The sequence below is a fragment of the Agelaius phoeniceus genome, chromosome 5 (assembly GCF_051311805.1).
Source record: "Agelaius phoeniceus isolate bAgePho1 chromosome 5, bAgePho1.hap1, whole genome shotgun sequence".
NCBI classification, from domain to species: Eukaryota; Metazoa; Chordata; class Aves; order Passeriformes; family Icteridae; genus Agelaius; species Agelaius phoeniceus.
The window spans coordinates 6,778,432-6,805,729 of record NC_135269.1 but is presented as its reverse complement, the minus strand read 5'-3'; the positions used below and the strand labels follow the sequence as shown (position 1 = coordinate 6,805,729).

The window sequence follows — 27,298 nt, the reverse complement described above, 5'->3', positions numbered from 1 at the left end:
TTCTAATTAACCTACCCTTTGCCTTCTTGATTATCCAGTAAGACTGGCTCAGCAATTCTTTTCTTCTATATCAAAACTGGCTTCCAACTCTATTCCTTCATCAGACCCCACTTTCAAAAATCTTTCTGCCAAGCATACATATCTGTGAGACTTTCTTGTCAAACTTTCATCTTTCCCAACATTTCCCCTTTCTTTCTCTCTGCCCTCCGAACAGATTCTTTCTGCAGCCAAAGCCGGTTTTCCCCAGCCAGTCATTGAACCAGCCGGATGCGGCTCCCTTCCCCCAGCTGATGCGGTGGTGAGGAGTGCCTGCTGATCAGTCCTTTCACGTAGCCTCTGCCGGTTACAAAAATTTTGTAAAAATTAAAAAACCAAACCCAAAACCAAACAAGCAAACAAAAAAAAGCCCCAGCAGCTCCCTCAAACCCTGACACCACCGAGCGGGGTGCGCTGCCCTCGGTGGAGATGGAGAGGCGAGGGCTGTACGAGATTCCTGTGGACCTGCGAGGAGGTGGAGCTTGCTTTTCTCCGCTTTCTTAGAGCCACAGAATTCCTGAGCTGCCGGCGCGTAAAGGGGCTGAACTTGGGCGCAATTTGCCGGCCTCGGGTGTAGGACGAAGCCCCGTCCTGCTCCCCCGTCTCGCAGCAGGGCAAGGAGAGAAGCTGGAGCATCCCTCCCCTTCCTCTGGATTCTTCTCTAGCATCCCCCTCTGGTATCCCCCTCTGGCTGTCCTTCCTCCTCTTCCTCCTACCCTCACCCCGCTAAAATACACAAGCCCAGCGGCTTTAATGTGATAAAAGAGGAGTTCTCGAGGAAGGTCAGAAGCACATGGTGCCAGTATGCCACTGGCGTAGGTTGAACATGTAAAGAGAAAAAGAGCTCAAGAGTTTCACAAGTGAGCCGTGAAATGAGAAGTAACAGCTGATGTACTGGAGGGAAGGAGAGTCGTCATCTGGAGCTGTGGATCCGAGGTTAGTGGCTGTGGGAGGGAGCTGGAACCCAAAGTAATTACCCAGCAAAGGAGAAAGCGAAAGAAGGAGATCCAGGCTATTGCTTTGTGCTGCTATAGCTTGGAAAGAATCACCAGGAAAACTGGGGAACATTAGCAAAAGCCTTTTGTGGGGTCAAGAGCCACTTCCCCTCTCCTATTAGACACAGGAGGCTGAGCACCTGATTTACTTAAAACAAACAAACAAAACAAACAACAAACAAACAAAACCCAAAACAAACAAACAAAAAACCCCCCCAAAAACCCAAAAGAGCCGAGAGGACTTCCAAGAATTTGCATTTTCTATCCCCACAGTTGCTTGCCTGGGAGGCTGAAAGGAAGACCCTATTTCACTTTTCCCCCCCTAGTTAGAATATAAATACAGAAATAAAGAGCTAAGGAGTGGCAGTAGAGGTGTAGGGGGTTATTGTGCATCGAGGTGTTGGTTAAAAATGCCAACACCACTAGAGAAAGAACACCCCTTAATTTTTCATGTAGAAATATTAAAATGAATGTGTTAGATGTTGAGAAGAATGTTGAGTTGAACAATACCAAATCCAAGGAAGGATTTTTCCTGCTCCTGTTTCACAACCTCATATACAAACACAAAGCAGGGCAGAAGTTTTCCAAGGCCCAGGAGCCACAATTCCCATTGCCCAAGCCCTAATGCATGAAGAGGGGTGACATGTCTGCTCCCTGTCCCAGTTCATCCCACAGCACATGGCTTTTCCACCAAGTTGGCCAATGCCCAAGAACAATGAGGCCAAGGGGATTTGCAGGAGCGAGCTCTCCTATGGGATCCTCATTTCCTCCCCAGCCACGCCCTTTGCCATGGTGCCCTTGGAAGCTGCCCTTGGCCAGTTGCCCTGCACAGGTTACCCAGGGAGGGTCTCATTATTGTGGCCCTTTCCTGTCGCTCCTGTGCTCCTTTGCTCCATGGCAGTTGTGGCTTGATTACATCTCCCAGCAGGCTGAGCTGGGAAAGTGTGGGAGAAAGGCTTTCCTACCGTTTTTCCTCCCCCATTACATCCCTCCTCAGTGAGATGAAAAAATCATACTCACTTTGCTGACACATCATGTGCCTTGAGAAGACAAGAGGTGCAAGGTTGCAAGAAGTCAGTTAAATCCTGAAGGAGGAAGGATGTAGCCCTGAGCTTTGAAATCTTAATAGAGGTGAGATTTTTTTTTGTGTGCAGGACCAATGGCTGCCAGTCTCTCTGGATACACAAATTTAGGCAATTGTTTCTCCATCACAAACTAAAGCACATGCATGCCTTGCATAATGTTGTTTGCCACCATACAAATATTTTTTTTTCTGGCCGCTGTAGAGGCTACAGATTGCTTTGCTGATCTTCTCCATCAGATGGCTTTATCCTTCTGGTACTACATATATGCAGATCTGAGGTCTGTGTAAATATGTATAAACAAAATGCATATTCTGTAACAGCTTTATTTTTAGTCCCTATGTTTTTATGCTAGGGATAAAGAAGTTTGTTAAATGGATATCACTGGTGTAAAATGATTATGCTAACAGTGGAAGCTGAAACCTTATCAGGGCTTTTAGAATTAGAATTGCTGGTTCTAAGTGGTCTCCTTATAAACACTATTCTCTTAGTTATTCTTTTGATTTCAGCAAAGCAATGCTTGTTTAAATTAAGAGTTATCAGTCTCAGGTTTCTAAAGAATCCCAGCAATAGAGTTTCTTTTCAAGAAGAGCTTGGAAGTGATGATTATAATGAACTCTGGGAGCAGCATGGCAAGCCTCTGCTCCTCAGAGAGATGGTTCTGCTCACACACTGAGTGCTGCCCTGTGTGCATGTGTTTGGAAACCACATTTGAATGCCTAAAGCAAGCTGAGGAGCAGAGCTTGCACTCAAACATGTGGGTTTGGGTACATATGTGAGTGTCTAGGTATTTCTGTATGCATGTAGACATAAATAGCTTTATAAATACTGCATATCCACTGTGTAACAATTGTCTGTGTGATATTGATGTCTTGTGAAGGCTGACCTAGAACAGAGGCTGGCCAGAGTTAAAGAATAAAGCATATATTTATTAAAAGGCCTCAATGGATACATCTTGGGCAGTACAAGAGCTCAACCCAAGATGAACCAAAATGGTCACAAAATACACGACCAGTCACAGGGTCACTCACTTTTGTAAGTTCTGGTTCATTTGCATATTGGAGTTAATTGTCCAATTATAGCTTTAGATTATGAAGTCCCATCCTTCTTGTTTTTCTCTCTTCATTCTGCCATTGTTTATGCTCTTGGGCCTGAGATTTGTATTGGTTGTCCTTGGTCCCCAGCTAGAGAAGGCATTGCTTTGTCTCCCTACTCTGTGCAGAGAGCTCACCATCCCCTGATATGAAGCTCAGAACTACACACTAAAGCAGTACAGAAACTGAAAAATATAAAAGCTAAAACCTGAGGCATCAATATCGTGTCAATATACACAATTGTCTGTGCGATAAGAAAGAAATATAATGTCAATATATAGGATTGGATTTTATTTTAAATTGTAAATTGCATTAACTTCTCTGGCTGATTTGGCAGAGCGAAATTTGCTGGACCAGCCCTTTTAATAAGATCACATTTACTTTTGTGATATGTTTTTACAGTATATATTTGCACCTGGGAATTAGAAGGAAAACCTGTAGGAATAGAAGCCAGGCAGTACAGGAGACACCTTTCCAAGTCATGTTATTTAGGTCCAAGTTATTTTAAATTATTTTTTGCCTTTAAATTTTGTAATCATGTATTTCTCCAGCAATGCAAATCAGCCAAGGGTGAGATGAAGAAGCGTGAGGAGCAGAGAACACAGACGTTCCAACAGCAACTCAGGATTGCTGAGCCAGGGCACTCAAACCTCATGAGTCAGCCTGTTCCTGGCTAGTCATGAGACTGAATTAAAAAATCATGGGCTGTTCTCAAAGCAAATTTGGGCTTCCTCTTGTTTGCCCTTGGATTCTGGTTTTGTTCTATGCCTGGGATATGTTTGCAAGTTTTTCCCCATAGATAAAAGGACTAGAAGGGGATTTAAGTCCCTAGCAAAGGGCACTTGAAAAGCAAGTCAAATGCTAGTCCTTCAAGAATGGGCCAATGTGTAAAAAAGGTTTCTACAGAGACATAAGGAGAGTAAAACAGGCATCACAGACATAGTAGGATGAATTGCTTGGCATCCTTACACAACTTACCTAGTATTTAACTGGGGCAAGGACAGGGAGACTGATGTTTAGCCCAGAAAAAAACAGGGAGAGCATTTAGGCTGGGAATTTAGCGTGGAAAACAGGAAGTATGAGGACATCAGTGACCTTTTTGGCTAACTTGCATGAGCTGCAGCTTGGAGATTAGCAACCATTTTTGGGCTGTGTGTCACTCAATCTGTTTGTTCTGACCGAGGCAGTGTGGCCATGGCTGGGGCACAGGATCTCCTGTGGGAGACACCACTGCACCTGAAAAGTTTGTGTGTTCACCTGGGGAAGGAGCATGAGCACAGTGTTAGTATACCCAGTGTCCATCTTCCTCCTTTATTTTGATAGCCCTGGCAGCTTTTGGAAAGCACTCAGAAGCCTTTTGTTTTATCATCTTTTGGAAGAGAGCTCACAAGCAAAGTGAGAACACTTTAATGCCTTACTAGAATGTTGGTGGTCCGGAGAGAGAGCTTCATTCATGCAAGAGTTTGATACATTGTTTTCTGATGGCCTGTTGTGTTTTGTCTTTGCACATCTTTCATTGCACTTATGCTTAGGGCAGAGAGGACTATTTAAGGAAACTCACTATGTTTATTTAAAGAAGAGAAAAAACCTCTGAGAACGCAGAATGTACTTTCTAATATTCTTTGGAGCTGTTCCCCATGATTGCATGTTTGAGTAAGACAACCGATAATTGCATTGAACATGGAGACTTTCTATCCTAAGTATTTCATTTCACTTCATTTCATTTCATTTCATTTCATTTCATTTCATTTCATTTCATTTCATTTCATTTCATTTCATTTTCATTTTTTTTAACCTCAGCTTGTTCAGCTCCTAGCACAGTTGTCATACTGGGGAGCTTGTGTTTGTGTGCTGCAATAGCAGGAGATAATTAGTGTACCCTGCCCTGCTCCAGAGAATGAGTGCATGGACTGCATGAACAATATCCTGTTGCTCAACACTTCTCATTTGAGTTTCTCAGATCCCCCGTTTTGAAGATGATATTCCCACAGCCTCACTCTGTGATGCTCTGCAATGTTGCTTTCCAATGATATCAACAGGAATGGTATTGATCTGAATATATTCCCAGAGTGATCCTTGGAGCAAGATTTGTCGAACGAGTGTTATGTACAAATTCACCTCAATGTACAAAAGAAATTCAATTCTCCTCTTCAAAGCAGAGTGATAAAAGGATTCTGGGGACTGGATCAGCTTTGCAAGACAGTGAGGCTGGAAGTGAAGGACAACAGCAGCAACAACAAAATTGAAAAAGAGGATGAGGATGAAGAGAGAAAAGAAATACAGTATCTAAGAGGCTTCAGTAATTAAAACCATATTAAATATCTGTGCTCTGCAAATTATACCAATTGATATAGTTTCAAAAAGCCATTACTGGGACTCCACTATGGGAGTTCAATATATTTTCTACCCTACTAGGGCTTTGTTCAACAGAAATGTTAAGCAGGATGTCTGTGTGCAGGAGCCTGCTGAATGCAGTGAAATGGGCTGCTTCATCTTCTCATCCCATTCAGCAGAAATTTAACTGTCCTGTGAAAATATGTCTCAGTACTGCTGGGAACTTTTGCATAGAGCCAAAGAGAGGTGAAGGCTTCATTGTAATGTTCCTCTTGCTCCCTGCTGGGTCACTGTCTGTTCATTGCACTACAAGGCCCTGTTGCTTTCTGCCACAGAAATTAATTTGATATTTTCATTTGGAGCAGAAATGGGTTTGGGTTAAATTCCGCATGGGAGAACAAAACCTTGGGAACAAATGTGCATGAACTTTGTGTAAGAGCAAAATGTGGCTCTTACTCAGGCAGCTGAGTCAATTGTGATGAAGCCAAGGTGATAGGTGTCTGTGGTGGTTTCAGTTCTAAACCAGGCAGAAACACCAATTTCGTGAAGTGGTTTTGCTTTGCTAATTAGAGATTTCACCAACTTCTAGATTTCCCAGCCAATGCACCAAAGAGTTTGGTGGGTTTGGTGCTGGCTAATCACCAGTGCACTCACTTCCTGCTGTGAGATAGGTTTCTTTCATCTTTAACATGTGTTTTTCACAGAGGTGTGTACAGTGTTCTATTGGCTAAAAGCTTTGCATCACTTCCATAAGTGTGTCCCGTGGAAAACCGTGACTTCTTCTTCACTTGACTATAAGGAGATGTGACAGAGAACAGAAAGTTTGTGGCCTCTGCCAGAGCCAGGCCTGGTTTTTAGAGTAGTAGGACAAACACAGATTTCCTCCATGACAGGTTGGAGTGAAGACATTAGGGGCACAGATACTTCTTCCATAACAGTGTGGTTGAATTATGAATCAGGCTTGGGCTGAGAGCTGCTTATTCTTTCCTACCTTTCCCTACTAAAAAGCTTAAAGAAAGTATTTTCCAAACTGCTAAAGAGATTCAAATTCATAACTCTTATTTGAAAGAGGCTTCTAAATCTCCTTGGCAGCTTGGGAAACCTTAGGCCTAGCATGAGACTTTTCTATTACTGTGACTTTCAGCCAGGTTTATCTATCAGTCTGCCCATGTTTTCCCAGGTGCCACAGGGAGATGAAAGCATTCTGTGGAAAGAGTTGGCTCATTACCTCCTGCCTGAAAAAGAGGTGAAGGCGTTGAGATAGGATTCTTTTCTTAAAGGAGATGAGCAGTTTCAAGGTCTCAGTGGGGCTCAAGTATGAGTGCACACATCCTAGAAGGGTTAAAGGATTGCAAGTCCAAGTGAGGGGCTCTCTTGGAGGTTATGCATTTCTTTTCTGAACTTTTTACACTTTGACACAATGTTATGCTGTATTACCTAAATACCCCTGTTCTTATGCTTCTATCCTAAATTAAAAGAAGGACAAAAAGGAAGGAAGGAAGGAAGGAAGGAAGGAAGGAAGGAAGGAAGGAAGGAAGGAAGGAAGGAAGGAAGGAAGGAAGGAAGGAAGGAAGGAAGGAAGGAAGGAAGGAAGGAAGGAAGGAAGGAAGGAAGGAAGGAAGGAAGGAAGGAAGGAAGGAAGGAAGGAAGGAAGGAAGGAAGGAAGGAAGGAAGGAAGGAAGGAAGGAAGGAAGGAAGGAAGGAAGGAAGGAAGGAAGGAAGGAAGGAAGGAAGGAAGGAAGGAAGGAAGGTGAATTTGTCTACTCCTTGTTTTCATTTGTGTAACTTAGTACATTTTAAATTGACTTGATTCTCCAGAAAAAAAAAATGTTAGCACCCTTTCCAATTTGAGAAGAGAAACATCCAGAATTTGCTGATCTAATTTAAAAATATTTCTTGAGCGTCAAGGTCATCAGAGGGATTTTCGGAAGTGTTCAACATTTTTATATCTCATTTGAATTTTACTCCTCACTTCAAAATTAGTGATGTTAGCCCAGCATGAGAGCTTTAGGAAATCACACTGCATTGATTTAGATCTCAGGGGTGGTGATTGCCCTGTAGTGACATCATGAATGTGAATCAGGGCTGGGTTACACTCTCAGGACTTGCTTCAACCCAGGCACAGCTCCTGATTTTGGAGTAACGTGCTGGAGTTCTTTCTCAGTAGGAAAGAACTCCAGTAGGAGCCTTTTCCAGAAAGAAACATTATTTTGAGCATATTTTTGAGGATATTCCCAAATATCCAAGACTATGTGGAGTTTAGCTCCCTTCCCATACAGGCTGCTCTATCATATGGGGGACCATACTAGAATTTGGGTTTTAAAAAGGACTACACTTTGTATGTCATTTACTTGGATTTAAAAGTGTGTTTAGAGAGATTCAAAATGTTCTTTCAAAACTAAAAGAATTGACTCAGAAGAAAACTCTTTTGTTTTAACTCTTCCCAGGGAAAATGAACACAAAAATCCCCTGTAGTGCATCATGCTTCCAAAAAGCAGCTCATTCCCTTTACCAGACACTGTGGAGTGGGTGATATGTGAGTAGCAGCACGTAAAAACTAAGTTTGGTATTCAGAATAAAAATAAATTGTGTAGGGAATGGAAGTGATTTTACTTCTTTGCCCCCAAGTAAGGTGTGTGTACCTAGTGTTTGGGTATGGAGGGATGAGTAAAAGAACTTCAGTCAATCCTTCACATTCACTCTTGACTAGAGTGATATGTATTTCTCTTTTACCTGCAAGTTCTACATTATACTTACTGATGCAGCTGTTTTTCAAAAAACCAGCATGAGGGCAGTGCTGCTTGGCTTGCAAATGTGACAAAAAAGTTTGATATGAACAGATTTTTTTTCCTTGCATTGGCATGTCTGCATTTTTCAGAAGTTCTTTTACCTGTGGGTATGACAACACAGGGAGGCATTTTTCAAGGTCTAAAATGAAAGCAAAAGCCCAGCTGACAGTTTGCACTGGCACATAACCCACTGGAAGTTTGTCAAATGCACAAAAATGCTGGTAGCATTTTGCATTTAAAGGACCAGATATTTTCAGCAGATGGAATCAGGCATTCTCCACTGAAGTCAGTAAGAGTTGTTAATACATAGAATAGAATTTTTTCCATCTTGAGATTCAGAGTCTGCTTAAGGGGGTCTGATTCTGTGATTCAGACAGAAGGCTAAAATGAGATAGCTGGGAAAAATCAGGGGAAATAGAGAGATGAAAGGACAGGATGAAAGGCAGAACAGGAAAGTTCTTATAACACAATGAGAGAACAAGGGAGATGGTTATAATTAGAGAAATGCTCAGAGCCGACAATGGAAAGGAAACCATTTAATTGCAAACAATGGACTTGAGAGCACAAGAAGAAGAGCTCCTACCTCAAGAGAAGAGCCAGAATGTAAGCCTATATAGGCACCTAACACCTCCTGAAATCAAAGAAATTGATGCTTTGGAGGACAAGTCAGATCTCCAAAGTTGTTGGGGATCCAGTCAGAGGGATAAATATCTTTACAGATTTAGTCCTAAGGCTCTCAGACCTTCAGTGTTGAGGAAATCTGTGCTCCAGAACTGGGCTGCAGCTAATGTAAGTGAAAGTAGAATGACAGAAAAGTCTGGTGAGACAAATGCTGAATGCCTTGCTAGAACATAGACAAAGAAATTTGCCTTTAATAATTATAGGATGAAGACTGCAGAAAAGCCTCAAGATGTTCTGTTATAAATGCCAGTTTTGCAGAAGTAAGTTTTTGAGACAGGCTGAAGTGAACCTTTTGATTGCACTTTAAATTCTGTAGCTGCTTTTACATTATGGCAATATCCTAGGACAGCATCCTGGCTCCTGTTAGATTGGTATTGCAGCTTCTACAGTTTTTAGTGTAATCCTTTTCCAATAAATAAGGCCAGAATAGTGTGTTTACATCTCTCTAGAGTCTTTAAATTAGGAAGGATCTTGTGTTTGTCCTGACTGATACTAAGAATATTTCTGTGAAGTCAGTATGTGTGAATCATTTTGGTGGATGTGGAAGAAGTAAAGCAAGAAGATAAACATGTTCAGAATAACCTTGATACTTCTTTAAAGCCTAGCAGTATCTTAAACTTCTTTTAAGTTGGTTTACATTTGGAAGATAGTTGTACTTAAGGAATAATATTTTAAAGAATTCCAGTTAAGAGAGGATTGCCAAAATTCAGCAGAGATATTTTTCATGGTTGAAAGGATAAGCTCTCTTTTCCCATGCTGAATTTCCAAAAGAATTGCAATGAAGTCTATTCTTGTTTTTTTGCCTAGCATTGTGTCATTAATAGCTGGGGTAGTATCAGCTTTCACGTGCACAATGTAGAAATGATCCAAGGAGAATAAATTCTGCTTCTGGGACCCTGATTTTACTCCAGTAAAGGAGGGGAAAGAACACAATACCTCTTGTAACTGCATGCAAGACCTACCTTATAAACCTGTGAAGAATAACTGATTCACAATTCTAGTGAAGGAATTGTGGGAATATGGACACTTGTGGTAATGAGACAGTGAAGATGTCAAAGGCTTAGAAAATAATCCAGAGGATCAGATCTTTAGACAAATTTTTCAGCCTCCTGCATACCTTAGCCTTCAGCATTTCATTTCTTCATATCCCTTCCCTCTGATAATCATGGGGAATGAATTAATTTCCTGACTCATTTTGCCTCTCCCAAAGGTTTTTCCACAAGAGACAAGAGCTGGCTACATCTCTCAGCTTCACCAAGATGACTAACCATTGTCCCTAGTCTCCAGATAAATCTTTTGAGAAGCGGAAAATATTACTTCCATAAAATAATTTCTTTTATCTAAAGCATCTTCTCAGTTAAGGTGGAGAGATGATCCTAAAAGGGGAAGAAATATGTTGCAGGATGGAGGTATCCAGAAAATATAGGGCAAACTACACATCTTGGACAGATTGGATAGCCTTAAGCCCCTCAGTGGGGCTTCAAGCTCTGCCCTAGATTTCATCTTACCTTGCTGGTTCTGAAATTTTACTACCACTGGCTTCCACCTGTAGAAAGAGCCCCTGTTCTTGCAGAGAGGTTGACAGTGGCTTGTACAAAGACAGAGTTGTGTAGTACATTGCTAGTCATTCAAGGACTTTCCCAGGGCAACCTGTATCAAGCAGATATTTCCTTCTTTCTCAGCTCCTCATGATCTCACCCTTTTCCTTGCCAGTTTGGGAAGAGGGTTTGAAGTCCATGGAATTTGCAATGTCATTCATTCATTAGTTACCTTTCAGTACTTAATTCCCCCATGTCTTTGTAGCACTTTCTGTAGAAAATTGAGAATATTGCACAACGGTATGTGGGAATGTGAATTTCCAAGTTAACTGTAATGACAAGACAGTATTACCAAAAATAATTTAGTGCCTTGCTCTCCTCTGTGAATTTGCAAGTCTTGTTCTGAATCAGTTATAATATCTCATAAGGGAGGAACATCATCAGCTCTTGTGGGGACTTGAAATGTGAGATTTGACTCCCAGATGTTGGATTCCTGTATCTGATTCCTGGCTATCTGAAATTAGATGCGTGGCAAGAAAAAAAAATTGTGTGTCTTGTGTTCTTGATACAACAATTGGTCCTGAGTCTCTGTATGCAGGGAATATTGTTACAAGTGTTATTTATTTGTCTTCTATTGATACTGTACTGTGCCTTTTTAGGTAATCTCATCAGACAGGTCAATCTGTCAATGCATTTCTGCAATAACTTTTAGCAGATAAAGGTACTGATTTAGAAATGTATGAGCACATAAGTAACTTTATTACCAAGGACTGTAAAAGTGATACACATGCATTAAACTATTCATGAGTGCTTGTAAAATTGGCTATTGTATTTTTGGGGTGCCCCATGGCAGGAAGGAATGATGAATCTGACTCCATGTTCTCAGAAGGTTAATTTATTATTTTATGATACTATATTATATTAAAGAATACTAAACTAAACTATACTAAAGAATACAGAAAGGATACTTACAGAAGGCTAAAAAGATAATAATGAAAACTCTTGACTCTTTCCAGAGCCTCGACAGAGCTTGACCCTGATTGGCCAATGAGTGAAAACAATTCACATGAAACCAATGAAACAATCACCTGTGGGTAAACAATCTCCAACCACATTCCAAAGCAGCAAAACACAGGAGAAGCGAATGAGGTAATTATTGTTTTCTTTTTTCTCTGAGGTTTCTAAGCTTCCCAGGAGAAGAATCCTGGGCAAAGGGACTTTTCTAGAAACTATGACTGTAACAATTGGCCTCATTGTTCCAAACAATGTAATACAGAAACTAAAATACCTTCTGGCAACAAAAAAAGCTATGTTTATATTTTGCTGTAGAACACACATCTTTTCTCCAGCACTGCAGATAGTTTTGTTTGTAAAAGTCCCTTTAGAGGCTCTGAATGGTGTCTCTCCACCACTCTAGGAGAAAGAAGGAATGCAGTTCCTTCTGTACAACCTCTGGAATCCCACAGGTTATAAGAGCAAGAATATTCTTTTAAGGAGATGATGAAAAATGTGTTTAATCACATTACATATGACATTTCATTCAAAATGATCTTTTTGTGTTTAGCACTGACCATAAATTTCTATGCTTAAGCAAACCCACCTGCAACACTGCCAGGCATCCTACTCACCTCCCAATTCACTTTGCATTTCCCAGCTAAAATGTAGCTGTTCCTTATGCAGAGGAATAGATGGAAGGGAAGTCCCCTGAGCTCTTGCAAGCAGGATGATTTTTGCCATCATAATCCTCAAGTAAATTGCATAAAGCTGTTAACATTTTCCTAGGTGATTGCATAATGTTATCACATAAATGTATTTGTCAGATTAATGTATTTTACATAACTTCACTAGAAAACAATATTTGCAGCATCAATAAATGAAAAGCAAAGCACTTCATTATGGGTTATAATTTATAATTGATAACAGATAATTTATATTTATATTAAAATTTGTGGCCCATCAGAGTAGCATTGAAGATTTATAAACTGATATTTGAATGGTAGGCAGCTTAAACAAATTTCCAAACTTCTTCTGTTGACATCACAGTGCTGTGTGGAGGATAACATGATAATCCTCACCCCTTGCCAGTTAAAATCAAATTTCTACTTCATGAACCCATAGACATCTTTGCAGGAAGTCAGGCTTGCAGGAATCACTAGTTTTGTTGTGGTCAGCAAGTGACTATTTTATAATGGTAAGAAAAAGGTTCTTTGCTCTACCAATGGAATGTGCAGTAAAATAAATCAACCATCATAATGTCAATTAATTAACTACTAACACATAAAGAAATCATTCTTTACTATTTAATCAGCTTTAGTCAATGGCAGAACTCAAAGAAGCTTTGCTCTGCTATAACCAGAGGTTACAAAGGTAACCTTCACAATTTACAAAATTACTTGGCAAAGCCCTGCTTTTGTTGTGTATAACACTAAAAAATACCTTTGTATGGAACACATTGAGAAGTAACGTTGCTTCAATATTGAAAGATTTTCATACGTATCAGTATCTGCTGGATTGACTGAATTGTCTTTACAAATGTGAGTAGAAAGAATTTAGATTTTAAAATAGGGCTCTTCCAAAATATTTAGATTTTAAAATAAAAATAATAAAGAAGAGCCTTAAAAAGCTCTTAAAAGCCTTTTTTTGGAAGAGCCTTTAAAGTAAGGCTCTTCTTTATTTCATTGCAAGGTTAATAGAAAATTTCTGTTTAGACTTTACTCATAATTTTGGCAGGCTAAGAATATTTCACCATGAATCTTCAAATTAATTTAGTGTAAAAAGTTGTGCTATGCTTGAACAGAATATGTTTGAGAAGTTTATTGGGAATTGGGTACATTGTTTTGGATTCACAACACATATATAAAACCAGTTTTAATTAGAGTATAGTTGATATAAGTTGGTTTTGCTATATATTGGTGTCTTTAAATAGTTTTGAGATTAACTTAGTTATTAAAATTGGCATCCAGGCACAACAGCAGCACAGTGATGTTTTAAATACTGACTAATGATTTAGGCTGAGTTTCAGCTTTGTGTTTCAGTGCAGGTTGAATAAAATATCGGTGTTCAATCAGTGCAGGAGTGGAGTATGTATACACCCAAATTCTGGTCCCAGGCACTCCATTGGCTAAAAGGTGCTTGCTAAGAGGTGCCCTAAATGTTGACTGTCATCAATAAAATTATTCTGAGCATTGTTTTTGGCTTCCAACCCTACTCTGGCCATGCATCAAGACAACAGTAAATCTAACTGCACAGCTCCCATTACTGCATGGAAAATGCTGCAGCTGCATGGTCAAACACTGACTTAATGTACATTCATGCTGCTGGTTTGAATCTATTTTTAAAAAGTTGGCAGCTGGCTTGATGCTGCATCAGGTGGGGTCTGTCTGTAGGACCTGGAGCCTTGTCACATATTCATGTGACATCAAGGTGATGTGTTTCTGTCCACACCTGCTCTGGAGCACATCTCTGGTGCAGGGTGACCTGGTGGCACTTGGATCCCTCACTAATGCATGCAACCATGGCTTGAATTGGCTGAACTGGAGCATCAACGCTTCTTGAGTCAACCAGTTTAAAGTATCACTGCTGTTATTTATTAACTAAATAGAGTGAAAGGATCTGTGTCACCATCCCTCAGAAGCAGGTTCATTTCAGCGGGTCCTACGTCCAAATGTCCCACACTCCCATCCCTCCCCCCTTGAGCTACTACAACCCCAGCGCAGGCCCCAGTGGACATGCTCGAGGTGGGCGGAAAAGGGAAAGAAAAGGAAACCCAATCCCCTGTCCATGCTCCCGTCCTTTCCTCTGTCCTTTTCCCCTGTCCCTTTCCCTTCCCCTGTTCCTATCATTATCCCTGTGCTTATTTCTGTACCTGTCCCTATCCCCATCCCAATCCCTGTGTATTTGTCCCTTCCCCTATTCCTATCATTATCCCTGTACTAGTGCCTGCCTGTCCCTATCCCTGTCCCTATTTCTGTACCTGTCCCCATCCCAATCCCTGTATCTGTCCATGTCCCTATCCCTGTCCCTATTTTTATCCCCTATCCCTCTCTGTATCCCCTGTCCCTATTCTTGTCTCTATCCCTATCTCTGGCCCTGTTTCCTATCGCTCTCAACCATCCCTATCCCTACCCTTGTCTTCCTATCCCCTATCCTTCTCTGTATCCCCTGTCCTTATTCTTGTCTCTATCCCTATCTCTATCCTTATCCCCTATAGCTCTGTGTATCCCCTATCCCTGTTCTTGTCTCTGTCCCTATCTCTATCCCTATCCCCTATCCCTCTCTGTATCCCCTGTCCCTATTCTTGTCTCTATCCCTATCTCTGGCCCTGTCCCCTACTGCTCTCAACCATCTCTATCCCTACCCTTGTCTCTATCCTCTGCCCTCTCTCTCTCTCTCCTTCTCCCTATTCCTTTCCCCATCCCTATCCCTCTCTCCTATCCCTATCACTATCTCCTATCCTTATCTACAGACCCTACCCCGCTATCTCTCCCCGCCCCTCCCTCCCCACTTTGTTGTGGCGGCCCCGGTGGCCGCAGGAGCCGTTCCGCGCACGCGCGGGGCCGCGAGACCCCCGCACCCCCCACCCCCCCCTCCGCCTCTCCCCCCCCCCCCCCCACACCCCCCCCGCTCCATCCGGGCACCCGCGCGCGCGCGCCGAGGCCGTTTCACAACTTTCTGCCCCCCCCGCGCGGCGGATCCCGGCGCGCGCGCGCGCGCGCTCTGCCAGGAAATATAGTCCCTGGCCGGCCGTGGCTGCGGGCCCGGCCCCGCCGGAGCGGCCCGCGGGGGCCCCCGGGGGGCGGCGGGGCGAGCGCGGGGCGGGGCGGGGGCGGCCCAGGGCGAACGGGGGGGGGCCCGCGGGCGGGGGCGCGCGGGGAGGGGCCCCCCCAGATCGGCGGAAAGTGAGTGATGAGTCCGTGTCCCCAGCAAAGAGGCGAACAACTTGCCGTGCACGCCGAGTACTTGTGTCTGCCCGCTGTCCTGCCGCTCTCCCTCACGTATTGTTGTTCTTGGTGCCGCCACTCCTTTTCTTTTTAATTTTTTATTTTACTTTATTTTTTCCCCATCTTTCTTTTTTTTTTTTTTTTTTTTTTTTTTGGTTACTTAAAAAAATTATTTTCTTCCATTTTCCCGCGAAGGGAGGGGTGGCTGGCTGGCGGGTCTGTTGCAAAAAGCGAGAGAGAAAAAAACAAAAACAAAAAAGCCAAAAAGAAAAAAAGAAAGAAAAAGAAAAGAAAGGCAGGGGGAAAAAAAGGCCAAACAAAACCAAACCAAAAACCAAACCAAACAAACAAACAAAAAAACTTCACTCGGATCTGAAAGTGGCAGGAAAGTGCCTGGCAAGTTGCAGGGATGGAGCTACACAGCTTGCAGGAGGCGTTAAAAGTGGAAATCCCATGTCAGCAGGTAACAGAATGCAATGCTGAGGCACCGGCCGTGCCGTGCCGTGCCGTGCCGTGCCTGGCTCGGGCTCGCAGCTCCGGTGTTGCATGTTCGGAGCGAGCCTCGGTGCCGCAGCGGCCCGGGGAGGGGGCGCGGGGGGCGCGGCGGGGAGGGACCCCCGGCTCCCCGCCGCAATGGCGAGCACTCCCACAAAGTACTTTGGCGGCTTGTTTGGCTGAGTTTTTTGTGTGGGTGGGTGTCGTGGAGACGCGGAGTCGACGCTGCAGTCGTGTGAGTGTGCGTGAGTGTGAGAGTGCGTGTGTGTGTGTGTGTGTGTGTGTGTGTGTGTTGGAGAGATTAGGACGAGACTTGAATATTTATGAGCTTTGCTTGAAACTGACTCGCAGTGTTTACTTGCCTCTTTGTTCCTTACCCCCCTCCCTCCCCCGTCCACACACATACATACATTTAAAAAAATCCATTAAACTTGAAACAGTTTCTAATTCCTCCTTTTTTGCGGGGCGATTTTTTTAAAAATAGAAACTAGTTGCACAGATGAAGCAAGATCCACAGGTAAATGCAGATCCTTTTTTTTTTTTCTCTTCTTCAGTATTTTATCCCTGCCGTAATAAGCGCAGTTGTGCTGGGACAGCAGGATGAGAAACTTTATCAGTAAGAGATCTCATTTTGTAGTCTGCACTGAGCTTTCTTGCTAAGGAGGGTGTTTTGTGTGTGCATGCTTCTGTACGGCTTCGGTGGAATGGTTTTTGCCTTTGAACAATTTCTAGCTCGCAAGTTTATTCATCACGGGGTTAGTTTGCACTTTGCCTTTAATATGCGTCTTGTTGCCGTTTTTGCAGAACGGGGATCTTAAGAAACAAATCCATGAAAGGCAATCAAGAATAGCAGCTCTTAATGAGAAACAAGTAAGGAACAGATCGATTCAGTTGTGCTTGGTTTTTCTTCTTGTTTTTATGATGCACTATCTAAACATCCGAAAAGTGTCTGCGTTAGCTGAAAAATACTGGCGGCAGGGGATATAACATCCATTTTCTTTTGCATAGAGTCAGAAAATGCATGTTTTGATAATGAGGTCGGATTCTCTGATGTCTTGCTGGGGGAAAGAATTATTTCAGTACTAGTAGCAAAAAGATAAGCAGTAGTTAAAACGTAAGAAAAAAAAAGAGGCGTCCATTTTGAGTTGGTCGACATGTTTTAGGAATATGGAAAATTCTCCTGTCTTGGGCTACTTTGTGCACTTCTGTGTAATGTGCAGAGTAAGAGTTGGGAAGGAGGAGGCTGGAGCCCCGTTTGGAGCCATTTCTGGGTTTAATTACAAAACTGATTTTTATTGATCACTTTATTTGTTTTCTTCTTTTTCTTTTTTTCTTTTTTTTTTTTTTAATTTCCCCTCCCCACTTGCCTTTCTCTTCCCTTGGTCTGATCTGACGTGTTGCCTTTTGATTCGAGTTCACTTAGGCACTTTCACTTTTTTCCTACCCCTTCCAAAAATACTAATAAAACCAGATTAACCCGCTTCAGCAGCCAGGGACAGGGGGGAGGAAAAAAAAAACAAACCAAAAACAGGGGAGAGAAACAAAACAACCCAGGAACCTTTTTCTCTGCCTCCTCCCCTTCCCGCCCTTCCCAAAGTTTCTCGTGGCTGTTTTTGTGCCGGTGACCCCTGGGCCCAGCGGGGCCCGGAAGGAAAGTTCAGCGGCGGGGGCTCAGGGGGGCTCAGCACCGCGGACAGCGCCGCTGCCCTCACGGCTTCCCGGCCCTTCTCCCGGCACTTCCAGGCGGGAAAGGCACTTGGGAAAGGCACTTGGGAAACCAGCGGGAGAGCTGCCGGCCCGAGCCTCCCCCGTGTCCAACTTTCCGGGTGGCCTTTGGGCTGCTCGGCTCCCCGCTCCGTGCCGGGCCGAGCGCGGCCTCTGCGTTCAGCACCGCGCCCGGGGACAGCGCCCACAGCCGCCCCTTCCTCCCTCCCTGCCTCCCTCCGACCTCCCGGCGAAAGGCGACACGTGTGCTGCTCCCCCGTCCCTCTTTTTTGTTTGTTTTGTTTTGTTTTTGTTTGTTTGGCTTTCTTTCCTTTCCTATTTTTTTTTATTGTGTTCTGTTTTGCTTTGCTGGAGTTGTGCTTAAAGTTGCCAAGTGCCTGCATGGTGCCTGCCTGCGGGCCACGGCTGCACGCCACCCCTTTTTCTCCCAGTTTTATTGTAATGAGAATTGGTCAGCACTCTCAGTTTGGTAGTGGAAGCTTCCATTTTGTGAGGAAGGGGTGTTGGTTCCTCCTAACATGGAGAAAAGTCTGCGGAGTTTGCCGGTGGGGGATGGGGCCCCATTCATGCCGAACATTACCATTTTGATTGCTTTGATGCCGTTTTTGGAGGGGGGAGGGGAGAGAATGCCCTACTCAGCAGAGCACAAAGATGTTTAATCACTGTATAGAATCAAATCAGATAGTTTCTTTTTTAAAGCAAATCTGACACTACATGATGTGTAAGGGCTGTTAGTCCTTGTTGTGCAGTGTAAAACAGCAAATTGTTGACTCTAATACTACTATATTGAGTAGAACCTTGTTGTTTTTTGTTTTTTTGGTTTTTTTAAAATAAGGTAAAAGCCTTTCCTGCAACAATGCATCTTTATGTGCTATTTCTTAAATATCAAAATAGTTTTACTGTTCTAAGTGGGTATTTGGAACATAGATTTGATCATTTCCCCCTATATTGCAGCAACTGTTTCAAGGCTGTTTAAATTTTTATGATCGTGGTAAATGAGAAGCTATTTATTATATGTCATGTTGGAATTTAGATAAGGCAGAGAGACACATTTGAAAATTCAGTTTGAACATTCTGATTCAGCTTGGGGAAAATGGTTTTTGCTATGCTTGCACAGCATATTTATGTATAATCCAAACTAACTAGTAAAAAATTCTTGTATATTTATGACTTGCCATTCTCATAATCTTGTAAATAAATCGATATACCATGAAATAATTAAACATAAAATACCTAAATTCTTTAAACAGCAAATTTGACCTGGCAGGAAGCACCCTATTTTTAGGCAAAACTCTAGATTTCTTTTACTGTTTTCAACATCCTGTGCAACAAGAGCTCATAATTAAGAGCTTGGCTGGTGGTGTGGTGTCCTCGTGCTCCAGGCTGCCACCTCCAGAGGTCTGCACTGAAATCCTTCTCAGGTCACAAGTGAAATGAGTTTGGAGGTCTTAGCTTGTGACCAGGTCACAAACCCATCGAGTAACTTTGCAGACTTGCTATAATTAGTAGTTGCTCCTTGGGTTCTGGCTTGTAAATGAGCTCTATGTCCTTGAGGGTATAGAGAAGGAGCAGTGAGGACCCCTGAGACCACAGATGGGCTCAGGGTGGAGCTCTTTGGTGGTTTCATGCCCTCACTTTCATGGAAACACCAGTGTAAATTTAAATAGGCAGTTCAAGCAGGGAGGTTATTTTTACATATGTATTTACACTCCTTCCTCCTTTATCCCCTCCCCTAAGATTTGTTTAGGCACAACTAATTCATAATTCAATAATGTATACCTTTGATTTTGTGTACACTGAATACAAAAGACCCTAAAATTGCCTTTCAATTTAACTGCACACGTTAATGATGAAACAGTAAAACAAACAAACAAAAAAACCCCATCTACACCTGTTAGGAACATAGCAGGAGTGAATGTTATCTCCCAGTGCCCCTATTTATCACTTTTCATTGTAGATGGCTACAGTAGCATTTGTGACAATGCTACTGTAAGTTACAAATGAAGACAAGAAAGAACTGAATGACAAGCTCAACTTTTGAGGGAAATTTATGAAGTGGACTTTTATGTGCAGCTGGATTTAAAGTTACATCCTAATCAAGGATCCCTGGTTAGTCATTGATGCTTTCTTTATGTTGGTGGGTTAGAGAAATATAGAATTTAGCATAGTTTTAATATTTTTCAGTGTCTTCAAATAAGTACTGTAGATCCACCATTTTCATTACAGGAAGGCAATAGCTTCAATCAGTTTTTAATTTGGCATCCAACTCAGAAAGACAGCTTAGACTTCTGTCACAAGTACATCCCTCAGATGCTGTGGTTTTGATTAATTGTCATCACATTTGAGAATGGGTTACCTCTTCTTGAACAAGATATGATGTGTGAAGACTCCATTAGTTAGTCCAGTGGTTTTACACCTTCAGTCTACAGCACATGCAGAGCAGCAGTAACATTTTTATCTAAATTGTCAAGCAACAAGCATTTATATGGAAATAAAAGAGCCATCATAAGAGCCAGCATTGGCCTTAATAGCACACCAGAGTTGCTCTGCTGCATGTGTTTCTTGCTCTTTATGTCCTTAAAGAGTTGTTAAGAGTCTTTTAATTCTAGAAAGTTGTCTTTTATTAATTAATAGATCAGGATAAAAAAAACCAAAACAAATCTTTAACCTCCATTGGAAGTTCATTTTTTCTTGTTCCTCCTTACTGACATAAGTGTTAGGTGGCAAGCCAGGTCCTTAACAATGAACATGTGTGGGCCACTATATTTTTGACCATGATCAATTCAGACATTCTATCCTGTAGCACAGTAATAAAAATATGCCTTCCTGAAAGACATGATGCCATTCACTTGTGTGCTGCCTCATTTCTTTACCATAATTTACTATCTATGCAGAAAATCAGCATCAGTTTCAGGCAGACTTTCCCAGCCTGTGTTATTACTGGTTTGGGGTGGTTTTTTTTGGGGTAGTATACCTGAAATGAAATCACTGACTGTACTTTGCCTGTGGTGATCACCAGCAAAACTTGTTTGTGGGAAGTGTTCTACTTCTTAAAATTGAAGTACAGTTCTTGTGCAAGTTGTTGGAGATGGTTTAGCTCCAGATGTCTCATTGTGCTGATATTGTCCCTGTTTTGGGGAAGAGGAGGAAGTGGATTTTGGGTTTGTTGAAGTTCATGCTGCAAATGGCAGCATTGTTTACATGAGGTACAGAGTAAATTATTGATATTGCCAGAGTTCAGTATTTCATATGGCTGGGTTCTTTCAAAATGATTAAGGTAAAATAAGGGCTATAAGCTTCAGTGCAAACTCAGGTAAAATCTGAAAGGCATTTCCAGATTGAGATGAACCCGATGTCAAACTCTGGCCCAAGGTATGCCCAGCCCTCCCTGTTGCTGTGGCAAGAATTGCACCCATGTCTGGCTCTGGATGTCAGAGCAGGCAGGGTGATGGGCTCCCAGGTGGAGCATTAAACTTTTCTATCACTGCACTGAGTCTGTAAACACAAAGACAACAGGTATTAAATATGAGCTTGACTTTGCCATTCTGCTGTATAATGAGGTCCTGCTGACTTTGCTGGGAATCCTGAACAACTGCAGAATAAAATGGACTTGCTGGATCAGAGTAAAGATTCTGGATTGTAATTCAGAGAGCTCCAGTTTCCAGAAAGCTCCAGTTCTTTTTCTTTTTTTCCAAAATCTGGTGGCAATGGATTGCTTGTTTGGCCATCTATAGAAAGAGGAGGAAAAACCAGGGAAGGATTTACCTTCAGCTTCTTGGAGGAGAAACTTAGGAATATAGTTTGCATAATGACAATCCTAGCATTGTTTGTGCTTTCAGTAACAGCATACTGAGATTCCCATGTCATATTGGAGAAAAAGGGCAATAAAGGACATTTTCATGGAGGAATGGAAATATGGCTTTCAGCCTGCCGTTAGGTTACCCTTAAAAAGATTCATGGAATTCACACAACTGTAACAAAAATTTCTGCTAGAGGGCTTAGAACCCCATTTTGTTTGGTAGCTGGACTGGCATGGGAAATGTTATTTCATTCCAGCATTTTTCTTTGACTGTACACTTTTCTCTACTTGTACAGTGTATCACTTGGCAGGGCTAACTGTTGAAAAGAGAATGTTACATTCATTCTAACCATTTTAAAGAGTTCACTTTGATATTTTACCCACTTAAAACACCTGCTGTCAGAACAGTACAATTGATTTCAATTAACTTTGAATTTCTTCAATAAGATGACTCTTATAATAACTCCAGTAATCCCATGATGCCTCATTAGAGGAGCTGGCTATGATGATTATCCCTGTGATTTAGCAATTTTTTCCCTACAATGCCTTTGTCTATTTAGAAAAAGGAATTATGCCAAAAATAAAAAAATGCCTTCTTATTTCATTTCTGGTTTTACACTAAAGACACTTGCTACCTGTTACACACTAAAATATCTAATTTATACTTGCAGCAAACAGGTATTTGTTCAGATGTGCACAATACTTTAGTAGGGAGACTCTTTCAAAGTAACTTTAGTTCTATGTAGGAACTCTGAGTTAGAATTTGTTTTAAGTTTTGAGCAGGCACCTGGGTAGCTGTTAAGTGGTGCTTCTGGAGGAGTCTTTGTCAGGAGCTCTGGTTTGAGGGAACCAAATCTCCACTGTTCATGCTGTGTGTGTGGCTCACCCAGAGCAGTGTGTCATGGCAGATGTTTGAACCAGTTCATCTTCTCTCAGGATCTGGTGCACAGACTCCTTGTATCTGTGGGAGAAAAGGGGAATGTCTTCTTTCCATGGCATGATGCTAGAGAAGAGTTGTAAATGCTGGTATTAAATAACATTTCCAATGGGATACTGCACCAGTCTGAACGCTTCTGCTATGTTCAAGTAGAGAAAATCCCTTTTCATCTCATTGCAGATTTGATTTTCAAGGTGAAAGCACGAAGGCATATAAAGACATGTTCATACAAAGTTACTTTTAACTTTTCCTTCTATGCCTTTCTGTTTGTGATCAAGGATATTATATGCAGTATTTTTGTACTTGATTATAAAATGATGCCCCCCCCTCCCCTCCGCCCCCAAAACAAAATCTGAAGCACCAACAACATTTTTAAGCAATAAAGGACAGAAATTTGCAAATCAGTAAGACAAGGCTATGGTAAATGGTGTATGTGTGGCCATAGTGCCAAGGAGGGCAACTGGTACATGCAGTGGAGCTGGAGGTAAGGGAAATATGAAAATAGGCTGCAAGTTTGAGATAAGAACAAAGAGCCAAAAAGAACCAGAATTGGACTAATTGAAATGCAAATTTGTCATTCTGCCATTAAAGTAGACAGTTATTTCAGTGAGTCTATTAAGACTCATATTTGGTCTATCCAATCCTCATCACACACTTCTCTTATATGTCTGTATATACATAAATTTTTTGTAATTTTTTATTTTATTTTTTAAACTTAAGGTGATGCTACTTTTTTATTAGGAATTGTTCTTGAGTTAAAATGTACTTCATGAAAAATGTTTTCTCCCCCACCACTCTCTTTTTTGAATCAGCTGCTTATTGTTATGCAGTAGCAATTTCCAGAGTGTCATATGAAATTGCTGATGTGGCTTAGTTCCTGCTCCAACCTGCAACTGCCAATAGTAAGGCTCTATTGAAATCTAATATGTACCACAGGGCTTTTTGCACATGTACAGGCAGACCCTTCTGCTTAATAGACAGGGAACTAGGAAATAGGAGCATGTGTCTTCCTTTTTTAACCCATGGAGAACTTAAATATATGTCCAAGTTTAAATTACGAAACAATCCTTTGACTGAATTAAAGTAAACCAGAGTATTGACCATAAGTGCAGCTGCAGTAAAATCAAAATAATAAGTACTTGAGAGCTCTGTAGATATGATGGGTGGTGTTAATTTAGGCTTTTGAGAGGCAATCTTATTTTCAGAGCTGTAATTCTGTTTTAAGAGCCTGGGTATTGAGGCTCGGGCCAGAACAGTATGTTCATCTGAAGGTTGGTCTGATTGCTTGTCTTTAATTGAGAGAAGCATATAATTGGCCTTGAAACAGAAGTTAAGTCTATACTGCCTGTAAGTCTTTTTTGTTTCCACATTAATTTAACTTGATCCTGTTGGTACTTTGTGATGTAGCTTCTGTATTATCTGGGGAGAAGGAGTGGAATTGCCTTTCTGTGCAACTCAGCTATTGATGACAAATCTTATAAGGTTACAGAAAGTGAAATTGTATATTACATTTCAAATAATTGAGTCAAGTGAGAATCATTGATACTTTTGACATGCAGCAGAGATTAACCTACATTTTCTATAATGATCTGTTTTTCTAAAGTGCTTGAAATCAGCTAAGATTGCCTAAAGATTTATTGGTGAGTCAAAGCTTTTCTAAGAATGACGAAGAGAGAAGCTTCCATTCTCAGAAATGTACAGAGTGTCTCTGTGTATAAATTTGCTTCTGTGTCTCTGTGTGTGTGGGTGTGTGTGGTTGGGTGTGAGCACAAGGTCTTTCTCTTTGATATCATTCAGGCAGAAAGCCAATATGCGCATGTAAATGAGCCTGAAAATGTAATTAAAAATATATACGTACTGCGGGCTGCAGTACAGAATTTAGTGTGAGATGCAGGTTATAAGTGACAAGTAGCATTTCCTATATAATCACTGATACTAACTCTCATCTGGGATTTATGCATCTTGTGTGTTATTAAGTGCCAAACAGATAAATGCTGAAATTATTTCTTTAGCATCATTTCACCACAATGACTGAAAGCAAAGTACATCTTGCCCATTCTGTTCCCTTCAATCAAAACAAAAGCCTCCGTACACTTACCATCCAAGTGTTACTAGGAGGACTAAAAGTATTTTATATATGCTATTTGATAGCATATCTTTCCTGGCAATAAAATATTACAAAACAGATTTACTTGTGAATATATTAGATCAAGGAAATTCTGTAAATCGTTAACACACATCTAGGAATTTGTATACAGATGGAAAAAGAGAAAGATTGCCAGGGGAAAGACATAAAGAATTTTGTCCTTTATTTCAGTGTAGATAACAAAGGCTTGCATATAAAAGCCTATATGAGAGGCACCTCAGAAACTCCAAACTTGAGGCAAGAAGCCAGTTTTCTTTGCTTGAAAGTATTTTCTGAAAGTTAGGTCAGAGTGCTGGGTGCAGAAGCTAATGTTTCTGCTCTCCTGCTTAGGGAGAAACTACTTGGAAAAGCATTTATTTTGCATTTAAAAATACAGGTGGAGTCTAGATGCATTTCTATCAACAGCTCTGCAGCCCATAAATATGTACAACCTAAACCAGTGCCTTATTTACATTATTTTATTAACATTCTTTGCTGAGTGGGCTTGAATGGAACACAATCTCTCATATAGAGGATCTAATTATAAACACAAGGGACAGAACCAAATAAGCAGTCTTTAAAGGGAAAAGAGTCTGGCAGCTTTGTTTAAAGTGTCCTTTAATGAACTTCTTTAGCAGCGTGTATCTTAGCAACACGTTTTATTACATACCAGTGCGGGAGAAGCAGTTTGCAGATGGAGTTGCACACAGTAATTTATTTCCCCCTTTCCCCCCTTTTTTTTTTCTCCTCTGTGGTGACTCAACTGGAATCTGCAGAGTAGCTTTTCTAACACTGATAGCTCACTGGAAATCCCTGATTGGTTCGTTTGTATCTGTTCTGTTTTGTTAGTTGATGAAAAAGGCATTTATTATGGTAAATGCATACTGATTTTGCGTGCTCTTAGAAATTCAGATATGACTGTTTTGAATAGGCATGGATTTAAATGGAGAACAACCCCAGCTTTTTCCAGTGCACTTTTTTTTCCATGGATGTGTTGCATTCAGCACTCGTCCTTGGTTGCACACACCAACGAGTTTCCAGATTTGGAGGTTATTTACTCCCCATGTTATGTGGAATTGTTTTAATTTCTCATCTTTCACCCCTTCAAAACTAATTGGAATATAAGAGTGACAGAAGTATTTGCAATCTTTTTTTGTCTTCTTAGACAAAACCTGGCACTTAAACTGAAAATATATTTTTTAAAAGCTGCTGTTTCAAAAACCAAATGAAATTCTGCTCTATTGTCCCTCCTTCAAATGACCTACAGGGCTGATCTTTGTTGAAGGAAATACTTTGTGTTCTCTCCTCTACTAATTTCAGACCAAGTTCTCCTCATATGTTTTGAGTGAAAAAGTGGGTAGCTTCTTTCAGTAGGATCATTGGAGGAATGTGGTGTTATTGAAGATGAGTATGACCAATACAATCCAGATTTCATTATTTTTTTCTTATAAATTAAAGGGAAAAATGCCTTTAATGAGCAAACTAAATATTATTCAGCTCATTTTACATTTTCTGCAGGCTAGGCAGGTGTAAGTCCAGAAATATATTTCCCTGGAGTTCACTGGAGTTACTCAAAGTTTGCACTGGTGTGATAAAAATCCGAATATTACCAGAGGGAGCAAAGCAGGTGAGGAGGGGAGGGGGCAGATGAAAGCAGTCCAGAGTGTTGGGAGAACCCACAGAGGATGGAGATTGTTGGCTTAAAGATACTGCTCTTGGGGATGGCTTCATTAAACTTCAGTTAAGAGCTAATATATTAGGAGTTGATATTAAAAAGACAAAACCTATCCATTTCATAAAGTCCATGGATATTTTCAAGTAGACAGGAGAAAGCTTTGAAAGAGATGGAATTGTTTCTCTGCTTAACATTAGTGAAATAAAAATGCATTTCCATTAACTGGCCAACTGTTATATTTCTTGAGTCCTTAGTTCAAAAAACCCAGTTTCCTTTCACTCCAAAAGATGGATGGATGGATGGATCTCTCCAGTTTTCTGGTTTCAGTATGTCAGGTGACAGCTTGCCTCTTGTCCCTTTTGGATCTGCAGTATCTCAGCCTTAGTAGCAGCATAAAGAAGTCCTTTGAACTTTAAAAGCAGAAGAGAGGTGAAGAATGGAGAGGTAAAGGATGCAGTCCCAGTCCCCTTTAAACTGTGGTGATACTGGTTTTAAAACAGAAGCATGTCCTCAGCCAAAAGTGATTCAGTTGCCATCTGATTAACTTACTTTTTTTTTCACTGTTCAGCCCAATGTTAATTAACTTAATTTGGATTGAAAAAACTCTGATCTGGGGGAATCTCCAGGATTAATGATGGTAGTCCGAACTGTCAAACAAGCTAAATCATGAAATTTGCAATATTGCTGGACAAAGGCTTGTATCTTTTTTTGTAGTTGTAGATCCCTGAAAGAAGGGACCTGGAACAATTCATGTCCTGTCATGAGAAATAGTATTTATGCCAGGTACAGCATTTAAAGACCATGTCTTAGGTTAATGTTTTAATGTGATAGAGCTGGGAATATTTAAGTGAGGTATAAAAACAAGAGTCTTAACATACAAAGAAATTTCCTTCAGAAATGTTGCAGTAAGAGAGAACAAAATGAAGAACTTCATTATTTTCTGAAACATTTAGGAAGGAATAGGAACCTGTGTATCAGATTGGCTAAAATAAATCAGCAAGACCAGTGTTTCATTTTTCCTTCAATAAAGAAAAAAATACATTTTTTTTCCAG

General features: G+C 41.2%; 1 protein-coding gene and 1 long non-coding RNA gene across 5 annotated transcripts in view; both read left to right on the top strand.

Annotated features, from left to right (window-relative positions):
* Positions 1-11,693, top strand: part of LOC143694083 (uncharacterized) — a 29,451-nt gene extending 17,758 nt beyond the window's left edge. The window contains exon 3 of the long non-coding RNA XR_013182273.1: positions 11,566-11,693. This is a non-coding gene — a long non-coding RNA (uncharacterized LOC143694083). The remainder of the gene's footprint in view (positions 1-11,565) is intronic.
* Positions 11,694-15,420: 3,727 nt separating this feature from the next.
* PHF21B (PHD finger protein 21B) overlaps positions 15,421-27,298 on the top strand; it is a 143,453-nt gene continuing 131,575 nt past the window's right edge. Inside the window, exons 1-3 of one of the 4 annotated variants that reach the window (XM_077178230.1) lie at positions 15,421-15,952; positions 16,469-16,501; positions 16,789-16,854. In XM_077178230.1, coding sequence (XP_077034345.1) covers positions 15,899-15,952; positions 16,469-16,501; positions 16,789-16,854 — 153 coding nt within the window. In that variant the 5' untranslated portion in view covers positions 15,421-15,898. The remainder of the gene's footprint in view (positions 15,953-16,468; positions 16,502-16,788; positions 16,855-27,298) is intronic. The other 3 variants (XM_077178231.1, XM_077178232.1, XM_077178234.1) reach the window with 3 other exon arrangements.